Raw genomic sequence first — 23,442 nt, 5'->3', positions numbered from 1 at the left:
TCTAATTAAGGTGATAGGCAATAACGGAGACACTCTACTTTGGAACCAACAAACCGAGGTTTGAAGCTCGACAATCAGCAATAACTTTAAAAACAGTTAGTTCCCGTAAACTAGATCTTTGTTTAGGTAAAGAAATATACCAACTTTGTTTTAATTAGACGCCTATGCCAAAGAACATAACCATACTCTCCGATTACAAGGAAACAATAAGATAACCTTTGAAAGGAAAACACACTCAAGGGCGTGGCCTCGTGGTCAATGAATCGAGTTTCTTGGAGATAAGAATTCAAATCCCAGCAGAGATAAAAACATTAGGTGATTTCTTCTTATCTTCTTAAGCCCTTTTGGACAGAGTTACCAATATCTGTGCTAGTGGGAGATAACTACTACCTAGTGGAATAGTAGAGGTGCATGCAACTTGACCCAGACACCACTATTAAAAAATCATTTTTAAAAGGCACAAAATTCAACTAATATTTATAAGCTTCACATGCTTCACTAAAGGCAACTGGATTGGTCTTTCACCAGCAGAACTTACACAAGTAAACAACAACAACAAACCTAGTGTAGTCCCACAAGTGGGGAGTAGAGTGTACACAGACCTTACCCCTGCCTTTAAAAGGCAGATAGGCTGTTTCCGGTAGACACTCGACTCAGGGAGTAAAAAGGAAAGGGGCAACAACAAGCAAACCAATCTGACAACCAAAGCGAAAATACAAAACCAACACTAAGTAATGCAAGCAGAAAACCGAAACAAGGAAGCAATAAGAAATAACAGCAATCTAGGGATAAAAAGAAGAACCTAAAGGACGCTAAGAGATGTATCAAAGCTACTGCGACAAACAAGGACAACACTCGGCTACCTAACCCTCTATCTTTATTCTCAACCTCCACATCTTCCTATGGCCATGTCCTCAGTCAGCTGGAGCAACGGCATATCTCCCCTAATCACCTCACCCCGATACTTCTTCGGCCTGCCTCTACCTCTCCGTTGGCCCTCCAACGCCAGCTTCTCACATCTCCTCATCTAAGCATTAGTGCCTCTCCTCTTAACAGGCACGAACTATCTAAGTCTCGCCTCCCGTATCTTATCCTCCACAGGGGCCACGCCAACCTTGTCCCGGATAACTTCATTTCTAATTCTATCCAACCTGGTATGCCCGCACATCCATCTCAACATCCTCATTTCAGCCACCTTCATCTTCTGTACATGGGAGTTCTTGACTAGCCAACACTCCGCCCTATATAGCATAGTCGGTCTGACCACCGCTCTATAGAACTTACCTTTAAGTTTTGGCAGCACATTCTTATCACATAGAACACCGGAAGCAAGTCTTCATTTCATCCATCCCGCCTCATTACGGTGTGTGACATACTCGTCAATCTCCCCATTCCCTTGTATAACAGATCCAAGGTACTTGAAACTTTCACTCCTAGGAACGACTTTTGAATCAAGCCGCACGTCTCCGTCCACAACCTGAGTCGCGCTACTTAACTTGCACTCCAAGTATTCCATTTTAGTCCTGCTAAACTTGAAACCTTTAGACTCCAGGGTCTGCCTCCAAACCTCTAGCATCTCGTTAACATCACCTCGCGTCTCGTCAATGAAGACAGTGTCATCTGCAAATAACATGCACCACGGAACCTCCCTTTGAGTGTGACGCATCAGCGCGTCGATTGCAAGGGCAAACAGAACTTACACAAGTATGATGCATACACCATAACCATCTTTGGCACCACAAAATCTAAGTGTGTGGGTGACACTCGCATGCACGCCCATCAACAAAGTACGCTCACATGCACGCCCATCAACAAAGTTTTTCACAAATTTTAGAGCAAAATTAAGGAGCACTATTTTTTCTAACTTTTTCTACTGTACATATATCGTGCTATCTTAATGAAACTTTTCCTTTCTAATTAAAAAACAAGTAAATCTGAAAGAACCAATTACTTATTGCACACCCAAGATGATACTGCAAGACAGTGTTGTTTAAGTCATATAAGATAGACAGTCACATAGTTTAACACAGAGAAGATCAACAACTAAACTTTCGAACTACAATTTTTAGTGTTGTGGGAACAATTCAAAACGCAAGAAAGAAAGATAATTGGACCTTCTACATATGGCCTTGTATGATAGTCTGAGAAAACATAGGTGCTCGTACAAGTTAGTAAGATCTAGCTACTATATAAGAGTGTATCTACACCCAAGAGTGTGGCCTAGTGCTCACTGAACTGGGTTGAGAACCATAAGTCCTCAGGTTCAAATCACAGCATAGACAAAAATACTAGGTGATTTCTTCCCTTCTATCAAAGCCTTGGTGGACAGAGTTACGAGTCTGGAACCAAAATAGGGTTGAAAACTTGCAAAAGAACTGAAATAGAGTGTTAGAAAAAGGAACCGAACTAGGTATAGCGCATGACATGCATGCGTTGTATGTGTTTGAGCTAACGTCCTGGGTTAACGGCCATCACCCTTTTTTTTGGCTGAAGTTATATAGCGCATTAGGAACATGCGCTATACAAATATGCATTACGAGCAATGACTGAGTTCACACTTGAGGATACATTGGCTTCTTGTAAGTGATAGCAATTGACTAATAACATCACTAGCTTGTCGACTCATATGTTGTTTCTTTTCATAATAAAAGCACATTGAAGAGTATGCTGACCACTCCTAATAATATTTTAACTATTTATCTTACAAAATGCATACAAAACAAGATGGCTTTAAAATAATTTTTTAAAAAACCTAACAGTTTGATGTTAATTCTTTTGGAAATCCATCCAAATCAATATCCATTTGGGAGAAAGAGAACAAAATACTGAGCACGTTTTGATAATGACCTAAGACAAGTTTTCGATTTCAATTCTTTCCTAGAACTAAAATTATTTATACTATGTCCTGTATTTACCAACATGATTTAATTAAATGTTACTTGCACTTAAAATACACCGTAGATAACATCAAAGTTTCTTTTGGTGGGGTTAGAACATATTAAAATACAGGAAATACTTTTTTATTTATTTATTCTTGTTTTTTTTATGAAGTTACATCTTTCAAATGTGACAAAACTGAAGCTTTCTGTATGTGGAACACTAGGATACCAAAAGGGAAAACATTCACGGGTCTATTCTTATTGTAATCCCAATAATGTCACTCAAATATGATGTCTTACGTTCCTTTTATCCAAGTGGATAGGACAAGAAATACTTTTTTCTTAATTAATTTAATTAAATATGATCAACATCATGTACAACATATAGTCTGCACAGCCACCTTGGTGACTGTAAAAGAAAAAAATTATACATTACAGAGATTATCGGAATAAGAATGATTAAATTAACTGCTGACAATTGATTAATTTGTGGAAATAATGGGTCCCTTCTCCATGGGGAATGTTATATTAAATATTGGTTTTTATTTTTTTTCCTTTAATGACTTTATTCTGATTACTCTCTTTTAAAGATCTCGACAATGAAGATAAAGTTTGTTTCCTTAGAATCACTTTGTGCAGAATTATAAGCATTCTACCTATTGTGAGATGCTCTTTTAATTCTTTTGTAGAGGTTCTATTCAATACCTAACTAGCCATTATCATTTATAAGCCAATGTATCCTCCAGGTCTCAACCCGGCCACTGCCCGTAATGCATATTTGTATAGCGCATGTTCCTAATGAGCTATATAATATATTTTTTAAAACAATCAGGCCACGGCCACCATTAACTCGGGACATTAGCTCAAACACATATAGCGCATGCATACCATGGGCTATACCTAATTTGGTTCCTTTTTTTACACTCTATTTCGGTTCTTTTGCAAATTTTCGATGACTCTATTTTGGTTCTGGACTTATAGAGTTACCCAATACCTATGCGGGTAGGAAGCACTTGTGCTGGTGGGAGGTAACAGGTACCCGTAGAATTAGTCGAGGTACGCGCAAGCTGGCTCGGACACCACAATTATCAAAAAAACATAAGATTGTATCTATGTAGTTGTATACCTACGTACATAAGGCTTGTTGAAATTTCTTTGACTGCTATAGGAATCTCCCTGTTGAGTTATAAAGCTCTAAAAACTGATTCACATGATTTCTGTCTTAACTATTTAAATGATACCAAGAGGTAACAAGCTTGTTTATCAAGCCTTAAATAACATAAGGAAAAAGTGAAGATGAAGCTCAAACCTATGATTCTGGATATCCATTTCATCTCTTCCAGTGGCAAGTGAGTTGGATTTGAGTTCAATCTGCAATTTCTCCTTGCAACGAGGTGACTCTACAAAGAGTTTTCCCAAATTGAGATCAATCAGCGTGGTAATATAGCACATTTCTGGAACCTAGAATGCAAATACACCTGTCTTAGATGTTAATGCAGAAGAAATCAACCCTGTATCAGGGATAATAGATAAAATGCAATAGTCAATAAACATTGAGTAATCGTTCATTATCTTTGATTCTAGTATACAAGCTTACAGTAGTTACTTGCATCTCTTACAAAATAAAGTGTTTAAATATTAAAGTAGAGATCATAGCACAATCGAGAGCATGGACACTTACAAATTATTCAAGTTGAATATAGATTGCTAAAAACTAAAGATAAATTATAATTTGAAATGTTTTCAAGAAAAATAAAACAAGATAACAAATTAGAGCTGACTGGCTAAAAAATGGATTAAGGGAAGCCCTGGAGCAATGGTAAAGTTGTCTCCATGTGACCTATAGGTCACAGGTTCGAGCCGTGGAATCAGACATTGATGCTTGCATCAGGGTAGGCTGCCTACATCACACCCCTTGGGGCGCGGCCCTTTCCCGGACCCTGCGTGAATGTGGGATGCTTCGTGCACCGGGCTGACCTTTTTTTGGCTAAAAAATGGAGTGGAGAAATCAAGACACTTAAAAGTTAGTAGTGAAACATGGGAGCAAATAGGATTTTGACATTCAGAGAGAACAAGGAGTTATTCAAGGGAGTTGACACTTTATGAACTGTGAATAAATCAAATTAGAAGAAATAGACAAAATAAACAAATTCAATAGGGAGGTTCGAAAAAAACCTACAGGCCATCCGCACCCTGTCAATTCTAATGCACGCAACCCAAGTTAAGAAGTTACATGTTACTTTGTGAAAAAGAGTCATTATTTGTCAGGCTTGTTAGAGGATTAACAAGGTTAAGACCACGACATTTTGAAGGATGGGTAAATCAAATGATAGGCAACAATTCCACTTTCCTAAATCCAGTTATAATAGGTGGAGGAGGGTATTTTCACCATGGTTTTGCAGATGGATAACAGGCATCAATACACATGCTGTGACTTATAAAGTACTCTACCTTCTTTTGGGTAAGAATTTCACCAGTTGTGCTCTTGAGAATCCATTCACGATCATACAATAACCCTGCATTTCATAGTGAAAGAAACAAGGATAACTATGTAAGAATGACACAATGAAATTCAAAATTACTTATAATGACATAATGAAATTCAAAATTACTTATATTCTAAAGAAAATGTGGAGGAGCACATTTCCTATGTGCAATTAACACGGACAATATCTAACTTTGACAAATCCATATGTAATAGCATGATTATTAACCAACTCAATTATCCAATGAGATACAGTAGAATAGCTACCAGTAGATGTTAGAGGCCACTGATTCGCACTAAATCCTGCGCAGGACTTTATTGGATAGACAGTAATAGATGTGAGGAAATGCCGTGCAGCGGCTTTTCCAATTCCTGCAATTGGTCAATGACATGGATAGGTTCACAAAACAAGTCCAAACACTATCTTTTATGGTATTAAAATGACAAACTATCACACTTGAATCAACTTCTGATCTACAAGAAGCCAAATCAACATATATATTTAATGCATGCCGAATAGTAGAAGGGTGAAAAAAATTAACCTTCAACTGGTGGAGAGATGGAGCTTGGATGAAACGCAGACCAGTTAGATGATAATATTACAAAATTATTTTCCACGAAGTTGACAAACTTCTGCAAAGACAAGTGCAAGAAAATGAGGAAGGGGAAAAGACTAGCTTCCAAAGGAACATCCAGAGCAGAGAGTAGTTCCTCAATCAACCATTGAGGCAATGACCAGAAACTTCATAGAAATTGAAACTTCTACCTAGCAATATCTAGAACAAAACAACAGAACAGGGAATTATAAAAATTAAAAAAATAAAAGAAAAGGACATAACCATTTTCTGTTTTTCAACAATTTATCTTTTTCTTGACCATACTTCGTGGTGATGGGAACCATGAGATTGGAGTACAACAATATAGTCAAGCTATCCAAATGATTGCTCTAGTTCTTGACCAGAAGTTGCTCTTTCTTCAGACGGAAACTTGAAGAACTAAAAAGTTCATCTTGTTGTAGTCCTTTATCCCTTTCGATTTTCAGCTTGCCCGTCTAATAGCTGATTGAAAATAAAAATCCGGAAGTTGTCCCTTGTTCTTTGTGACCATTAAGCTATTTATTAGCCTTAATCTCTCTCTTGAGGAAACAGATGTTGGGCCTAACTCAATTAGCTTACGAAGTGAGGATTGCACACAACCATACAAGAAGACGAGAGCACATTTCCTCAACTAATGTGGGATCTTTATTTTTTTTGGTTAAGTAACTAATGTCAGACATTCTAACACCCTTGCCCTCCCCTTACCTGCATGCCCAGGACGGACAGCTGGAGCATGTAGAATATAACAGTGGGTTGGGCAAACCAAGAATAGGGATTGTCTGGCTTTGAGGTCATGTTCAAATAGGAAAAACTTCTCATTGACTTGACTAAGTGATGTTTGGCTAAAAATCCATGTTTTTGCATGTAATTTGCCTTGCATTATGCCTCGATATTGTTAACTTTAGTGTGAATATTTGCAACTAGAGCTTTATAATGATGTTTATATGTGTAGGGGTCAACCAAGAATAGGAATTGTCTGGCTTTGATGTCATGTTCATATAGGACAAACTTCTCATTGACTTGACTAAGCAACAATATACAAGATATGCTCCTTATATACAAGGTCTTACATTACGTACAATTAGATAGGTAATCTATTTTTATGCTAATAAGGTAAGAAACTATTCCATAACCAAATATATTATCTTTCATATTTTACAAGATTTTTCTTATTCAAATCTTCAAGTACAATAAGTCTAGACATGAATGAATCTAGACACATCTAAGAAAGCACCTTCAACTCAAAGTAGTAAAACCAACTTGAGTTTACTTATGTTGTAACATAAAAGTTGACGTCGAAATCTCGCTGGAATAGTGCACAATCAATAAAAGGAAAAGCGGTATTTGAAATCTTGCCCACAAAAAGTCGTGAATAACTGCACAGGAAAAGGTGTTTCTTGCACTACACGGATAAAAATCTATTCTCAATCACCGAAAAGAGACGTGGTATTGCATATCTCTAAGACACTATCAGCGTACCCTGAATTGGTAGAACAATGACAAGAAATTCATAAAGGCGGGCACCACTAGATGTAGAAAATAGCAGCGCTGGTTGCAGGAGAGACCAGAACAGCCAAAGAGAGAAGTGGCACCAAACACCGAAAGGAAGAAGAAAAAAGCTGGCACCACTCTCCAGTGGAGGAAGCTATTTGAGTCTACCAAAATCTTAGAGGCTTCGATACCATGTTCAGAAAATAGATCTTAGGCCTAACTCAACCTTCAAATCTAGCTCGTGAAGTGAGCACTACCCAAGACCATACAAGGAGACAACATCCTACTGCAAAAAATAAAATAAAAAATATATATATATAGAACCACCTTTCATTTTGAGGTGAGTTGGGAGTGGTGGGGCCCCTTACCATAACATCTTCAAATGTTGACATGTACCCAAAAGATACTCTGATAGCTCCAGTTGGTTTTCCATGTAAAATATCACGATCATCCCAGCACACATGCCCAGCCTAAATGAAATCATAATTGAATTTGTTACCTTTGGTGGTCACTTTCTGCATGCAACAGAAACGATACAACAAATAAAATAGGGGAAAGGAAACACGTACCTCAATGTTTGAAAGAAGGTCCAAGTGTGACAAACCAAGATATTTAGCACAAGCACCAGGATTGCAAAAACATCCTGTCTACAAAATACAAGGAAAAAGAAGGAAGAGTTTACTCATATCATATAACAGGATTAAATATCTGAGATATACAATTACCAATTTCACCAGTTATGGGCATTCTCAAATAATTTACCCAAGTCATCCCTTGGTCTTCCATAGTCAAAAGTTACCACTACATGTTGAGATTATCTGCTCATTCCAAAAAGTATAAAAGATTGCAGGTATTGTGGAGGGCAATAACTGAGGCACTGAAAAACAACCCTAAATGTAGCAGTTCAGATCTAACAGTGGTGAAGGCGATTAAACGAGTAAGTGACACATACATCTGAAGGACCAAACTAGCAAATAACAAACTAACAGAAGTTTAACTAGCAAACTTCACAAAGCAAAAGCACATCAAGAATTCAGATACATGTGAAGACGAATGATAAATCATAAAAGGCACCTCTTGGATGTAATGTCATCCTCGACATGGAGGAAAGGTAACAAATGAAAGTAGGACATTGCACCAGAAACAGCAGTATCAAGCTGCTCTGAGGATATGTTTCAAGAGTATAAAGTAGCAACCATATCATCCCCAAGTATAACAGAATAAAAGTCATACTTCATAGACAATATGGCCTTTGAACTCTTACCCGCAGTTGAATTCCAGCCAAGGTTGCCAATTTTTCCACCTCACGATATCCATACCATGTTCCATCTGGTCTTTTCATGTTGAATGAAACCGTAGGACCCATTTTACTAGATAGTAACTGAGATAAAAATCATATTATCATAGTCACCTTCTGAATGATAGCACAATATCACAACAAAAAATCAGAGACAATTCAGAGACTATGAAAGAATACCAAAGAAGAAGTTAAAAAATGAAAATCAACAAACAAAAGCAACCCAACATGATTCAGTTGTACACGAATCGCCTTTGGACAGGAATTGTGGAAGCCAACAATTCTATATTGCCTACCAAATTTGCAACATCTAAAGGATCAATCAAATGCATAAGAATGTGTTGGTGTTTGATTTAATGGAAAGTTCCCTTCACCTCTGATTCTATTGTTTAGCATGATTTCATGAGATTTGCTTATAATTAGGAGATTGTTGATTAGCACGAATTCAGGAGATCTGATTATATTTAGGAGATTTGATTTTATTTGATAGTTGTAGATTTATTTCATTTCCTTAATTAGTATTAGGAGCTATGTATAAATTCTCTTGCTCATGGGATGTAAACACATACAGAAATACAAGAAGCCTTTTCTTCTTCTCAAAATCTACATAGTATAAGAGTCATTGTTATTTTTTTGAGGTAAGTTATCTCCCTCGCAGCACTAGGGTTCCGTTTTTATCAAAGATGTCGAGTTTTCTTTCTTGGTGGTTGTCCGCAACACAAACCCCTTCTGGTCAGTTTTTTCTTTTCTATTGGGGTCGCTGGAACATTCCAAACCTATCCCTACCAGCTTTGAGTTATTCGTTCACCGGAATTAAGGTTCCGTCGAGACAGATTTGATTTCCTGCGAGATAGATTATTTTTCAGCAATTATCTTCATATTTTTTTCTAATTGGGCAGAAATATGAAGACATTTAAGGATACGATTTCTGGAGAAAACTTGTCTTCGGACGAAATTCAGCTTCTCAATCGCCTCCTAGCCAAACTTCACTTTGCTAATGTTCCACATCCAATTATGTGCAATCAGGCATTGCCTTTGCTGCTCACCTTAATTCTTGTATTGTTGATTCTGGTGCAAATAGACACATAACGAGCTCTTCTAAAGTCATTCAAAACTATTCTTCGTGCCTAAAGGAGATATTATCAAAATAGCCAATGCTTCTTTAGCACCTATCTATGGAACAGGTTCTGTCGTTTGTACTCCTAATATTCTCCTAATATTCTATGTTACAATGAGTCCTATTTATATGTATACATAACACATAACCTACTCCTATTACATGAGGGACTAGGACTAATTACATATATTCACATAACTATTCTAACACTCCCCTCAAGCTAGCGCATATAAATCATATGTACCAAGCTTGTTACATATGTAGTTAATACGAGGACCAGCGAGGGACTTGGTGAAAATACCTGCAGGCTGATCATTCGACTTCACAAACTTTGTAGCAATATCTCCCAAGAGTTTCTTTTCTCTAACAAAGTGACAGTCAATCTCAATGTGTTTAGTTCTCTCATGGAACACTGGATTTGACGCAATTTGAAGAGCAGCTTGATTATCACAAACAAGTCCCATCTGACTAATCTCACCAAATTTCAACTCCTTGAGCAATTGTTTGATCCAAATTAGCTCACATGTCACCATAGCCATTGCTCGATATTCTACTTCTTCACTAGACCGAGCAACCACATTCTGTTTCTTGCTCTTCCAAGACACCAAATTTCCTCCTACTAAGACACAATATCCAAACGTAGAACGTCTATCAGAAGGTGATCCTGCCCAAAGCATCTGAGTATCCAACGATCTGCTCATGGCCTCGATCCTCAAACAATAAACCTTTGCCTGAAGCTGATGCTATATACCGAAGAATGCGGACAACTGCATCCCAATGACTATCACAGGGAGAATCCATAAACTGACTCACAGCACTCATAGGAAAGGAAATGTCAGGTCTAGTGACCTGACATTTACCAACGTCACAGGGAGAATCACAGGGAGAATCCTCGATCCTCATAGGAAAGGCAATTAATGTACCAACCAACCACCTATATCTTGCAGGATCGCTAAGAGGCTCCCCCTGTCCTAGCAGAAGTTTAGAATTCGGATCCCATCGGAGTGTCAACAGGTCTACAACCTGTCATTCCTGTCTCCTCAAGAATATCTCAGGTAAACTTCCATTGTGAGATCACAATACCTGAGCTAGACTGAGCGACCTCAATACCCAGAAAATACTTTAATCTGCCCAGATCCTTAGTCTGAAAATGCTGAAAGAGATGTTGCTTCAACTTACTAATACCATCCTGATCATTGCCGGTAATAACAATATCAACATAAACGACCAGATAAATACAGAGATTTGAAGCAGAATGCCAATAAAACACAGAGTGATCAGCTTCACTACGAGTCATGCCAAACTCCTAAATAACTATGCTGAACTTACCAAACCACGCTCGAGGAGATTGCTTTAGACCATAGAGGGACCGGCGCAACCAACATACAAGGCCACTAGACTTCCCCCTGAGCAACAAAACCAGGTGGTTGCTCCATATAAACCTCATCCTCAAGGTGGTCGTGAAGAAAAGCATTCTTAATGTCCAACTGATTAAGAGGCCATTGGCGAACATCATCCATGGATAGAAAAAGGCGGACTGATGCTATTTTAGCCACGAGAGATAAAGTATCACTGTAATCGAGTCCAAATATCTGAGTATACCCTTTAACAAGACGAGCCTTAAGTCGATCAACCTAACCATCTAGACCAACTTGGACTACATATACCTAACAACAACCGACAGTCGATTTACCCGAAGGAAGAGGAACAAGTTCCCAAGTACCACTCGTATGAAAGCAGACATCTAGTCAATCATAGCCTGTCGCCACCCGGGATGAGACAGTGCTTCACCTGTAGACTTAGGGATGGAAACAGAGGACAAAGATGATATAAATGCACAATGGGATGATGACAGACGATGGTAGCTTAACCAACATAATGAGGATTAGGATTAAGTGTGGCCCGTATACCTTTTCGTAGTGCAATCGGTTGACTAAGAGGAGACAAGTCCGCAGTATTAGCAAGGTCAGGTGCAGGACGTGAATCAACTAGGCCTGATGTTGGGTGCGGACGACGATGATAAGTCAGTGTGCGGACGACGATGATAAGTCAGGAGTGGTGGAGCTGTAGAAGGTTGAACTGGACTAGGTGGTGGCACTGGAGCTATAGTTGGTGGAGCTGGACTAGGTGGTGGCACTGGAGCTATAGGTGGTGGAGCTATAGGTGGTGGAGCTGCAACTGGAGCTATGGAGGAAGATGAATGGGAAGAGGAACAAGTTCCCAAGTACCACTCGTATGAAAGCAGACATCTAGTCAATCATAGCCTGTCGCCACCCGGGATGAGACAGTGCTTCACCTGTAGACTTAGGGATGGCAACTGGAGCTATGGAGGAAGATGAATGGGAAGATAGTGACTCCAAAAGACGGAACTGGTAGCACCTCAGAAATATCTAAGTGATTACCTGGACCTGTGAAGTATGATTGGGTTTCAAAGAAGGTAACATCAGCAGACATAAGATACCACTGGAGATCAGGAGAATAGCATCAATATCCCTTTTGCCTTCTCGAGTAACCCAGAAATACGCACTTAAGAGCACGAGGAGCTAACTAATCTTTTCCTGGAGTGAGGTTATGAACAAAACACCAAAGACACGGGGTGGAAGAGAGAACAAAGGTAAGTGGGAAAACATGACAGAGAATGGAACTTGATTCTGGATAGCTGAAGATGGCATACGATTAATAAGATAGCAAGATATAAGAACTGCATCCCCCCAAAAACGCGGCGGAACATGAGATTGTATGAGTAGGGTACGAGCAGTTTCAATAAGATATCTATTCTTTCTTTCAGCTACCCCATTTTGTTGGGATGTGTACGGACAAGATGTTTGATAAATAATCTCATGGGAGTTCATAAACTGCTGAAATGGGGAAGACAAATACTCTAGGGCATTATCACTACGAAATGTGCGGATAGAAACCCAAAATCGGTTTTGAATTTCAGCGTGGAAGGTCTGGAAAATAGAAAACAACTCAGATCGATTTTTCATCAAAAATATCCAAGTGCACCTAGAATAATCATCAATGAAACTGACAAAGTAGCGGAATCCCAAGGTAGAACTGAACCGACTAGGACCCCAAACATCTGAATGGACTAAAGTAAAAGGTGACTCTACTCGATTATCAAGACGCCGCGGGAAATGGGAGCGGGTATGCTTACCGAGCTGACATCACTCACACTCTAGAGTGGACAAGTGAGATAAGCCAGGTACCATTTTTTGAAGTTTTGACAAACTGGGATGTCCCACTCGCTTATGTAATAAATCTGATGAATGGACAAGTTGTTGAAGGAAGACAAGATGTGAGTCCATGTGATTTTGCAAGGATAAGGAAATAAAGTCCATCTGATTCACGTTCGGTACCAATGATCCGCCCCATACTGCGTTCCTATATAAAAACAAGGTCATCAAGAAATAAAACAGCAGATTTAAGTGATTTGGCTAAGCGACTAACGGCTATGAGATTAAAAGGACTACCGGGAACATAAAGAACTGAATCTAAAGGTAAGGAAGGAAGTGGGCTTGCTTGACCTATTGTAGTTGCCGTGGTTTGAGACCCGTGAAAGAGATTGAGAATATGAAATAGCAGTGAAAAGAGATTTGTTACCAGAAATATGATCAGATGCACCTGAATCAATGACCCAAGACTCAGAGGTTGAAGATTGTGAGACACAAGTCACGCTACTATCTGTTTGAACAACGAAAGCTATCCCTGAAGATGTCTGTTTACATGCTTTATACTGAAAGAACTCAATATAATCCGGTAAAGAAACCATCTGGATTGGATTCAATGCATTGGATCCAACGGATTGTGAGTTAAAGGCTTCTGATACGAATGTCATTATAATATTATGCCGGAAAAAAAGCAGAAATTTTCTGGGAATTACTGTTCTCACCGGAAACTCATTGTTCACGCCAGAAAAATCTCAAAGTGCTCGGAATAAAAAGAAAACAATATGGTCCTGGTCGTAATTACTAGAAGATAAGATTGTCCTACAGAAATTTTCCAAAAAGATGGCCGGAACACTGTTCACGCGTCGGCGGTGGGTCTGACGCAGCGCCGGCGTCAGAAGCTCTGGAGGCGCGTGAGAGCGCGTGGACAGGGTTCTGCCGGTGTGGTTTCCTAGGGTTTGGTTGCCTGAGAAATCCGCACCTGCTGGTAGTGTTATTTTTCGTAAAAAAACCCACCGGAGAAGGGATTTCGTAAAAAAACAGCCTGAAAGTCACCGGAAAAAAAGCATGGTGATTGTCCCGGACTCGCTGGTAACTGCACAGCAGGAATTTCTCACTAGTTGCTCTGATACCATGTGTTACAATGAGCCCTATTTATATATATACATAACACATAACCTACTCCCTTACATAAGGGAATAGGACTAATTACATATATTCACATAACTATTCTAACAAAACTATCATTCGTGCTCTATGTCCCTAAGTTCCTTGCCAATCATTTATCTGTTAGTGTCATCACCAAAGTCTGAAATCGAGTTTTTTCTCGATCATTGTATTTTTCAGGATCTTCAAACAAGGAAAAGGATTGGCAATGGTAGATTGAGCGATGACTTGTATATATTAGATGGAATTCAAGACTCTGGTCAAGCCTTTTTTGGGATAAGTAAGGATGTCAACCAAGAAATAATAAAGTAGCATAGACGGTTAGGACAACCATCGGCTTTTTTTTGAAGAAGTTATATCCCGATTTGCTTTGAAGGACTCAATTTGAATCTTTATTCTGTGATGCGTGTGAATATGCCAAGCATACTAGAAACTCTTATCCCGTGAGTGATAATAGAAGCACAACTCCATTTAGGACTACTCATTCTAATGTATGGGGTCCTACCCAGATTGTGTTTTTTTTTTTTTTTGGGTCTGGTAACCGATGGTTTACTACTTTCATTAATTGCTGCACTGGGATGACTTGGGTATATTTGTTAAAAGACACAAGTGAAGTTTTCTCTTATTTTCAGTCATTTCATAGGATGATTTATACTCAGTGTGATGCCAAATAAAAATCTTGAGAAATGATAATGGCAGCGAATATATGGATAAAAGATATGGTGCTTATTTGGAGTCCAATGGGATAATCAATCAGACTAGTTGTCCTTAACACTAGTGCACAAAATGAAGTTGCTGAAAGAAAAAATAGGCATTTGTTAGAAGTGGCAAGATCTTTTATGTTCACTATGCATCTACCAAAACCTTACTAGGGCGATGCTATTTCAGTAGCTGCCTATCCTATCAATAGAATGCCACTTAAAACCCTCAATTTTCGAAGTCCTCCGGAAGCTTTAAAGAGTAAGAATGAGTATATTGTTCCTTCGAAGGTGTTTGGATGTGTTTGCTTTGTCCACACTAGGAATCCTAGGAAACTTGATCGTAGAGCTATAAAACGTGTTTTCACGGGGTATTCTCCGACACAGAAAGGTAACAAATGTTATCATCCTCCCTCTAGGAGATCTTTTGTTAGCATTGATGTTACCTTTTGAGAATTTGAGCCCTATTTCAGTATTAACTCATCATCTCTTCGTGGGAGAGCAGTAGAGAGGAAAAGGTGATTCTAACTATTTCCATTATTGGACCTCTTGATACATTGTCACAGGGAAAACTTAAATTGGAGAAAGAATTCAAGGGCAGACAATTGGGCGTTTGGATAGGCTTGATTTGAAAACGTACTCGAGGAAAAATAGAGCAGAAGAAGCTATCATGCAATCTACCGAAGCTAATCACTGTTATCCAAGAGTTTAACATGACTCGTAGTGAAGCTGATCATTCTGTGTTTTGTCGGCATTCTGCTTCAAATATATATATTTATCTGGTGGTTTATGTGGTGGTTTATGTTGACGATATTATTATTACCGACATTGATCATGATGGTATTACCAAATTGAACCAACATCTCTTTTGGCACTCAGACTAAGGATCTGTGCATATTAAAGTATTTTTTTTGGTTGAGGTCGCTCAGTCTAGCTCAAGTAATAAGATCTCACAACGGATGTATGCCTTAGACATTCTTGAGCAGACAGGAATAACAGGCTGTAGACCTGTTGACACTTCGATGGATCCGAATTCTAATCTTCTGCCAGGACATGGGGAGCCGCTTAGCGATCCTGCGAGATATAGGCGGTTGGTTGGTAAATTAATCTCACTGTGACTAGATTTGACATTTCCTTTCTTGTGAGTGTTGTAAGTCAGTTTATGGATTATCCTTGTAATAGTCATTAGGATGCAGTTGTCCACATCTGTATGTAAAATCAGCTCCAGGCAAAGGGTTATTGTTTGAGGATCGAGGCCATGAGCAGATCGTTGGATACTCTGATGCTGATTGGGTAGGATTACCTTCTAATAGACGTTCTACGTCTGGATATTGTGTTTTAGTAGGAGGTAATTTAGTGTCTTGGAAGAGCAAGAAACAGAATGTGGTTGCTTGATCTAGTGCAAAAGCAGACTATCGTGCAATGGCTATGGCAACATGTGAGCTAGATTGGTCAAACAGTTGCTCAAGGAGTTGAAATTTGGTGAAATCAGCCAGATGGAACTTGTGTGTGATAATCAAGTTGCCCTTCATATTGCATCAAATCCGATGTTCCATGAGAGAACTAAACACATTGAAATTGAATGTCACTTCGTCAGAGAAAAGATACTCTAAGGAGATATTGTTGCAAAGTTTGTGAAGTCGAATGATCAGCATGCAGATATTTTCACCAAGTCCCTCACTGGTCCTTGTATTAGTTACATATGTAACAAGCTCGGTACATATGATCTGTATGCACCGGCTTGAGAGGGAGCGTTACATAGTTAATATAATTGTAAATAAATATAGTCCCACATAGAATAGGATTAGTGTTGTGTTGTGTATTGTTAGAAATAGGGGTTCTTGTATTATAGTTAAACACATCAATAATATATTTTTCCCCGCGCTTCCTCACAAGAACGGTTATAAAAAAAACTACTTAGGGGTTCTCCCCTTCATTAATAAAATTGTTACTTTATCAAAAAAAAAATAATATAGTGCAGAACTCAAGTGACCCTATTCTTGACACTGTTTGGCTGCAAACTTCAAACCTTTTGGAATCTTTTAAAACCAAAATTAATTGCAAAAGTACTTACTCAGATCCAAACTCAGCAACTATAGGTTTTAAAAAACCAGAGACATGATTGTGGCAATACTTGCTTAAGAATGTCTAAGGCATACATCCGTTGTTATAGCATATCAAATGCATAGTTCCAACAGATTTAAGGGGACTAAAAATCAAGAAATGTTAATTTGATGGTTGTCCTGAAACTATATCTATAGTAGGTTCCCCAAGATTAAACAAAGCTAAAGATTTTCCTGGGGTCTCTTTAAAATGCCAACCCTATATTGTTAACTCAAGCTAGTTTTAACTAGTTTCCTCAAATTTAGCAGGCCACTTAAGTTACCCCTCCATTAATTAGTTTCTATTCACATGTTCATATTTCTAATGAGGAGCCATTAAACATTCTCTCTATCTATTTCTAGTACTTAAAGCAAAATTATTGCATCATTGTGCAGCAACCAAATTTGCCTAGGACATAAAAACACCAGATCAAAGAAATATTTTCATGTGAATTCAGGAGGACTTTCTGAAACATCATTACATATTAGGGGTGGCAATTTGAGCCCAAACACATCTATTCCGCCCAGGGATTAATGGGTTGGGCTACAAATATTTTAGCTCATGGGTCAATTTGGGCGAGCCCAAGTTAACCCATTATTTTTTATAACTCATTTTGACCCATTAAGCAGCCCAAATACAACCCATGAAACTCACCCAAAACAAATGGGATCTCAACCCAACTTATCTAGAAATTTACTTAGTTGCCCCAATTTTATTATTATTATTTTTTTTTTGTATTTTCAATTTTCTGTTCTTTTGTTTTTTCTGCACCACCCACCCACCCTAGCCCCACCCCCCTCCAAACCCCCTCTAAAAAAAATTTTTTACTTTTTTTTTTTTGTATTTTCGTTTTTCTACACCACCCACCCACCCTATTCCCTACCCCCCCCCCCCAAAACCCCCTCAAAAAAAACTTTTACTTTTTTTCTATTTTCAATTTTCTGTTATTTTATTTTTCTGCACCACCCTCCCACCCTACCCCCTACGCCCGCGCGCAAACCTCCTCAAAAAAATTTTTACTTTTTTTTTGTATTTTCCATTTTCTGTTTTTTTGCACCACCCTACACCCCCCAACCCCCCGCGCAAACCCCCTCAAAAAAAAAATTTTAATTTTTTTTTGTATTTTCAATTTTCTGTTTTCTATTTTTTCGCTTTTCTGCACCACTCACCCACCCCAATCCCCTCCCCCCGCAAAATATTTTTCAACTTACACTGGTTCTAAAACATGGGTCAAGTTGGGCGGGTTGGATTATGACCCATTGTCTGGCCCATCTTGACCCCACCCATCTTAGCCAAAGTACACTTTGGGTTGGGTTGGGCAATGACCCATTTATTGACCTAACCCATTTTGACCCGCCCAAATTCAGCCCAACCCGCCCATTTGACACCCCCATTACATATTGCATTTGATAAGTAGAATGAGATCAAAATACCAACCACATTATAAAAACATATGAACCTAGTCACGAGAATGCTATGCTCAATATATTTACCCCGTAAAGAGTGCAAACAAATTCTCCATTTTCATGCTTCAGCGCCAAAAGCTTATTCCTCACATATGCTGCAAGTGATGCTGTATGCCTTGCAGGATAGAATAGCACATTTCAGAACATTTTTTATTTTCATTACGCTCAAACTTCAGAGAGAGAGACAGAGATGAGGCAACAGTTTCCATAAATAATAGAGAAAGAGATAGTTACAAGAATTAAGCAGAACTATTTCTAACAGTATATTGGTAAAATTCTTTGCAAGTTTTCTGTTGGCGGTGAATTAGATGATTCAGAAAGGAACAACTAGTTTCTCTGCCAACAGAAGCTAATACTGAGAACTGTGCCTATATATCCTCTAAACAAAGAACAACTTATCAGACAAGTCAAACAGAGACAAACTAAAAACTGGATATTTGAGGTCCTCAAATTGAGTAAACATTTAACAAAGTTTTCTTAGTCACTCAAGAGTTAACTAGCCTAACAGCTAAAGCAAAAATTGACTTGTTTCATTATTTGTAGTAACACTTAGATATAAAGGTTAACAATATCTGTGTAATCAAAATATAAAAGGTTAACAATATCCAAAAGTAGATGAACAGGATTAATCAAATAAGATTAGCAGGATTCACTCACCAGGATGAATCATAGAAAGATCAACTATAAACGAGAAAGCTTGCAATAAATCTAGTCAAGAGTGCGCAACAATATATTGTCTCTGTTTAGGCGTAATGACAGCAAAAAATGTCCATCTCAATATAATCTGATCATCATTCAATTTCAGAATCTATTCACCCACAAAAGAAGTAAGCGCTCACCTAATCCGGAGAAAAGAAAGAAGTAAGCTCTCACTTACCGGGAAATTGAAGATGTTGTTAACATATTCATTATTCTGAACCCATGTTGAATTGCTGCTATGCTCAAGAACGAGATGGTGCCATCCTCAAAAAATTCCTCTACACCTTCTCTTCTTTTGAAAAAGTCAATGTCAGCAATAGCTGCAGCCACCGTGCCTACAAGAATCCAGGCTAACTTGAAAGTGCTAGAGGAATCAAATATAATAATCATAATAAGACAAGGCACTAAGAACAAACCTCCACTAAAGTAGGTCTTCTTCATCAGCTTAGCAGCATCTGATCAATAGAGGGAGATCAGGAAATTTTGTTAATTTTCACAATGAAGAAAAGGGGGGAAAAACTAGGGGTGGGGATATGATATATCTTGTTTCATAACCAAAAAAAAAAAGGAAATTTTAGATTTTCCACAAGAAAACCTAGGCATCTCTGCCATCCTTTCCACCCAAGATTCTCTCCATAGACAGAGAAGCAAAAGGATAGAGGCAGAGAGGGAGACAAGAGAGAAATAAACTACAAGAAGAAGAAAATTGGTAAACAAGAATAAGTGAGGAAACGCACAAGAAATATTGGTCTTCTTATTTAGCTGCTTACCATTTCGAACAATGAGTGCTCCAAGGCCAGTTGGGTAGCCGAATAACTAAACAAGAAACATAAAAAATCTTTTCAAGCTCCGGGATGCATTTTGTATGTTCATGTAATATTTAAACAGCAGGTATCAAATATAAGTACCTTGTAGAACGAGAAGACAACAAAGTCCGCTTTAAACTTTGATAAATCTGGTGGATCGGTAGCACATCCTTTAGCAGCATCAATCAGAACCAACCAGCAACCTCTGTATTCAGAAAAGCGAATTAATGTCTGCGCATCTGCATACGACCAACTCAATGATGGAGAAATAAAATCTTACTGAAGACTTAGCTTGTCAGCTAATGATAACAAAATATCACATACAGAGGACAAAAGTCGATGATTCGATATTTAAGTCAAACTAGTCGAAGCCCTGACTGAATCAACATACATTGTTCAAAATGTAACATGTACTCTTGTAGCTATTGGCAAACAAACAATCTTCTTTGGCCCAGTTATACCTAAGAATGACAGACTAGTTAGTAGTTACTGCATGCCCGTGTTTTAACTTTTTGGAAGACAAACATATCAACATCATTTGAAATACCCAATAGTTTAGCCAAAAAAGAAGTGAAGAGTGTTTTGAACCAACATGAAAAATAAATATCTTATTTAGTAAATGTTTGAGGCATTAAAAATTCTATTCTCAACCAAGCTTAAACGGGATGTAAGGTCTATTTTCTAAAGACATCCCTGACCCTCATAAGGAAGTAAAAACCTACAAGCAGAGGGGAAAAAGAATATCTTATACTATTCAGATAAATGTCAGAACTTTAGCAACGAGGTTTTTAGTACTTTTACCTGCCATACTGGGAGCTTCCTACGATTCTTTCAGACTCTTCCTTGATAACCTTAACCAGGTAAGGGTCGAATTTTCGACCTGAAAAATTGCATTCTGAGGGGAATGCAAACAAGTTGTATGCATTACCTGTAACAAGAAGAAGACAATTTCAAATACAACAAGTCGAAACTGATGAAGAAATTGGTAATATGTGCCTCATTAGTGAAGCATCTTCTACTTCACTTCCAGTGCATCTGATAAAAAATCACAAAAAGAAATAGATACTCCACCTAACTGGTATAAGGACATATAGGCTCTCTTGATTGATGGGATCTCATGAACTCTGACTATATCAAATTTGAGTTGAAGGTGCTAACTACCTTTATAGACTTGGTGGATGGAGGGGCTTGGAAGGTAGAAGTTGATGCAACTATCATACAATCTAGTTTCCAAGGGAAGTTGGCTGAATCTCGGATTAAGAAGCTACCTGTCATCCCTTCTTTCAGTTCCCCACCTTCACTTCTTCTCTGAACGTGATGCTGTGTTAGTTTTAAGTTAGATTTGGGGCTTTCTGATTCACCAAGATGCGTGCTCTCTTCAATGTCAACTGCAAAAGCAGCAGCTCCTTTACTGAGAGCATATCTAGTAACTTTTAAGGAAAAGGATACTTGAGAAACACAAACTTTAAGATGAACCAAATTAAAAATCATGAAAAAATCTTCATCAACACAACTGTTTCTGCCAACTCTTCACGCTGTGTAATACCTTTCTCCTTTTTCTCTTTTATTTTTCTGTCGTAATAAGTTATCTGTATGAACTAAATTATTAACACATAGATAAAAGTACATAAAATTAGAGATGAATTGGGTCCTCTGAGTTTTGGGCTTATTTTAAGAACAAGCCTAGAATTATTGTGGCTGGTTAGATAGAACTGGGATCAGTCAAGTATAAGAGTTATCCTTGGAAGTACAGTCAAAAACATGTATAACAATATCCATGAGATGAACAGTAGAAATTCTACATCTTACTTCAGAAGCAAGAGGAGGGACTAGAAAATGCTGAATATTTATGAAATCTTCAGGGGCCTTTGATACAGTGGATCAGTACGTTCAGTGAAAAAGAGTAGCATTTGAAGCAGGAATGAGTACAGCAGATTAAGCAACTGAATATACAACCAAAGAAGAAAGCTTTCTGAGAAAATTAATACATCAGAACTCTGCATGACAAAATTTGATGAAAAGGTTTATTCAATTTAGGATACTCCCTAATCCCCAGGACGCTGTTATGATTCTCCATTGAGTACATAAAACTGCTTTGACTGCTCCAGGGGAAGGTCTCCCCAACAAGCTTTAATGCAGACGTTGCCCCAGAAGTGAATATACAGCTATATTCTCTTGGTGATGCATTGAAGAAATTAAGAACCTGAACAGAGCCGTGATGCAATGGTAAAAGAAAATGAAACAACAGCAATGCATCACATATGAAACACTTACTAATATAAGAGAACATATCAGGAAAAAAAAAATTAGCGGCTTTTATTAAACTAGTTGAGATTGACAAACATGTGATTCTTTTTAAGAATTACACCTCTCCACAACATTGTGGTGCTTATGACTTGATTGCTTAACATTCAGATCATATGATTTACTTGAATAGCAAACATCAAGGTATATGTGAAAAGTATTGTGGACTAATCTTGGAGGCAGAGAGAGTATGAGTTATCAACAAAAATAAATTGTGCAAGAGAAGCTGTTTACCTGTTGGCGTGCTTTCGCAACAATGTCCTCGCTAGCCAAACTGCAACTGCTCTGGCTATCTATTGTTTTTCACAGAATTAAGGAATTAAAGGGACAGTTGTATAAACGGTCAAATTTTTATCTGGAGTAAATAAATGCGGAATCCAACGCTATATTAGGAAACCTCCAGTAGAAAGTTGAAAAACCAGCTTACGAGGATTTCCATAAACAGTAGAATTGAGGTCCTTAAAAATAGCTTCCATTTGAGACTCAGAATAAAGAGTGGCTCCAGCATGATCCAAGTATACCGTACCTACAAATGAATGTAAATAGTCAACGTCAATATATTGAACAAAGTGGAAAATTTAAAATTCGAAATAATTATGATAATCATCTTCTTGTTATTATCCAAATTCGCAAAGGAAGGTGAAAAAGGGAAATCTTACTGTTTAAGCGCTTAAATTCGGTAGCTCTAATTTCATCAATGTTCTTGGGGGCATTTGGATAACCATAATCACTTCCAAACTCCTTCAGGAATTGTTCTTTATCCGATTCGGTGTTCATTTTGCAGAGCTTACGAGAGTCTTTGAATTTCTTATTCAAGCACGGAACAATATAAGGAAAAAGAAATTAAGCTACTAGTCTAAGGATTTGAGTTCACGACACCTCCCAAATAGCAACCGCCAACGTCTTTTTTGTAAATGGGCTTTTCATACAGCCCGACTCAGTTGGATCATGAGTTCTTGCGTCGTAAAAATTGCGTGGGTAGCCACTATTTAAAGTGGTATTTACTTTTTATCCACTATTTTTAATGCTGAGCAAAATTAGTCACTAGTCTATTAAAATTAATATGAAAAGACTGAGTTATCCTTTCCTTCCCAAACGGAATTACAGTGGATTGGAAAGACTGGGTGGGCGGAGCTAGACTTGGCAGCGATACAAGCAATAAGTAGA

At 38.1% G+C, this 23,442-nt stretch overlaps 1 protein-coding gene across 7 annotated transcripts in view; it reads right to left on the bottom strand.

Annotated features, from left to right (window-relative positions):
* LOC109234201 (molybdenum cofactor sulfurase) overlaps nucleotides 1-23,202 on the bottom strand; it is a 28,790-nt gene extending 5,588 nt beyond the window's left edge. For 2 of the 7 annotated variants that reach the window (XR_002069162.1, XM_019400081.1), the window contains exons 1-18: nucleotides 22,935-23,178; nucleotides 22,703-22,801; nucleotides 22,510-22,568; nucleotides 22,014-22,174; nucleotides 21,240-21,394; nucleotides 20,773-20,899; nucleotides 20,074-20,176; nucleotides 19,903-19,981; nucleotides 19,582-19,620; nucleotides 19,344-19,500; nucleotides 18,494-18,581; nucleotides 8,716-8,832; nucleotides 8,021-8,098; nucleotides 7,820-7,921; nucleotides 5,907-5,997; nucleotides 5,632-5,736; nucleotides 5,331-5,395; nucleotides 4,189-4,340 (exon numbers count right to left, since the gene is read on the bottom strand). Coding sequence is in view for 4 of the 7 variants with exons in the window: in XM_019400081.1 (XP_019255626.1) it covers nucleotides 4,189-4,340; nucleotides 5,331-5,395; nucleotides 5,632-5,736; nucleotides 5,907-5,997; nucleotides 7,820-7,921; nucleotides 8,021-8,098; nucleotides 8,716-8,832; nucleotides 18,494-18,581; nucleotides 19,344-19,500; nucleotides 19,582-19,620; nucleotides 19,903-19,981; nucleotides 20,074-20,176; nucleotides 20,773-20,899; nucleotides 21,240-21,394; nucleotides 22,014-22,174; nucleotides 22,510-22,568; nucleotides 22,703-22,801; nucleotides 22,935-23,052 (1,895 nt within the window). In the remaining 3 variants the exon portion in view is untranslated. Of the gene's footprint in view, nucleotides 1-4,188; nucleotides 4,341-5,330; nucleotides 5,396-5,631; nucleotides 5,737-5,906; nucleotides 5,998-7,819; nucleotides 7,922-8,020; nucleotides 8,099-8,715; nucleotides 8,833-18,493; nucleotides 18,582-19,343; nucleotides 19,501-19,581; nucleotides 19,621-19,902; nucleotides 19,982-20,073; nucleotides 20,177-20,772; nucleotides 20,900-21,239; nucleotides 21,395-22,013; nucleotides 22,175-22,509; nucleotides 22,569-22,702; nucleotides 22,802-22,934 lie in introns of all 7 variants that reach the window. The other 5 variants (XR_002069164.1, XR_002069163.1, XM_019400084.1 and 2 more) reach the window with 5 other exon arrangements.

This window comes from Nicotiana attenuata, chromosome 11, assembly GCF_001879085.1.
Source record: "Nicotiana attenuata strain UT chromosome 11, NIATTr2, whole genome shotgun sequence".
Taxonomy (NCBI): domain Eukaryota; kingdom Viridiplantae; phylum Streptophyta; class Magnoliopsida; order Solanales; family Solanaceae; genus Nicotiana; species Nicotiana attenuata.
Note: the sequence above shows the minus strand (reverse complement) of the source record. Positions and strands in the feature narration are given on the sequence as shown.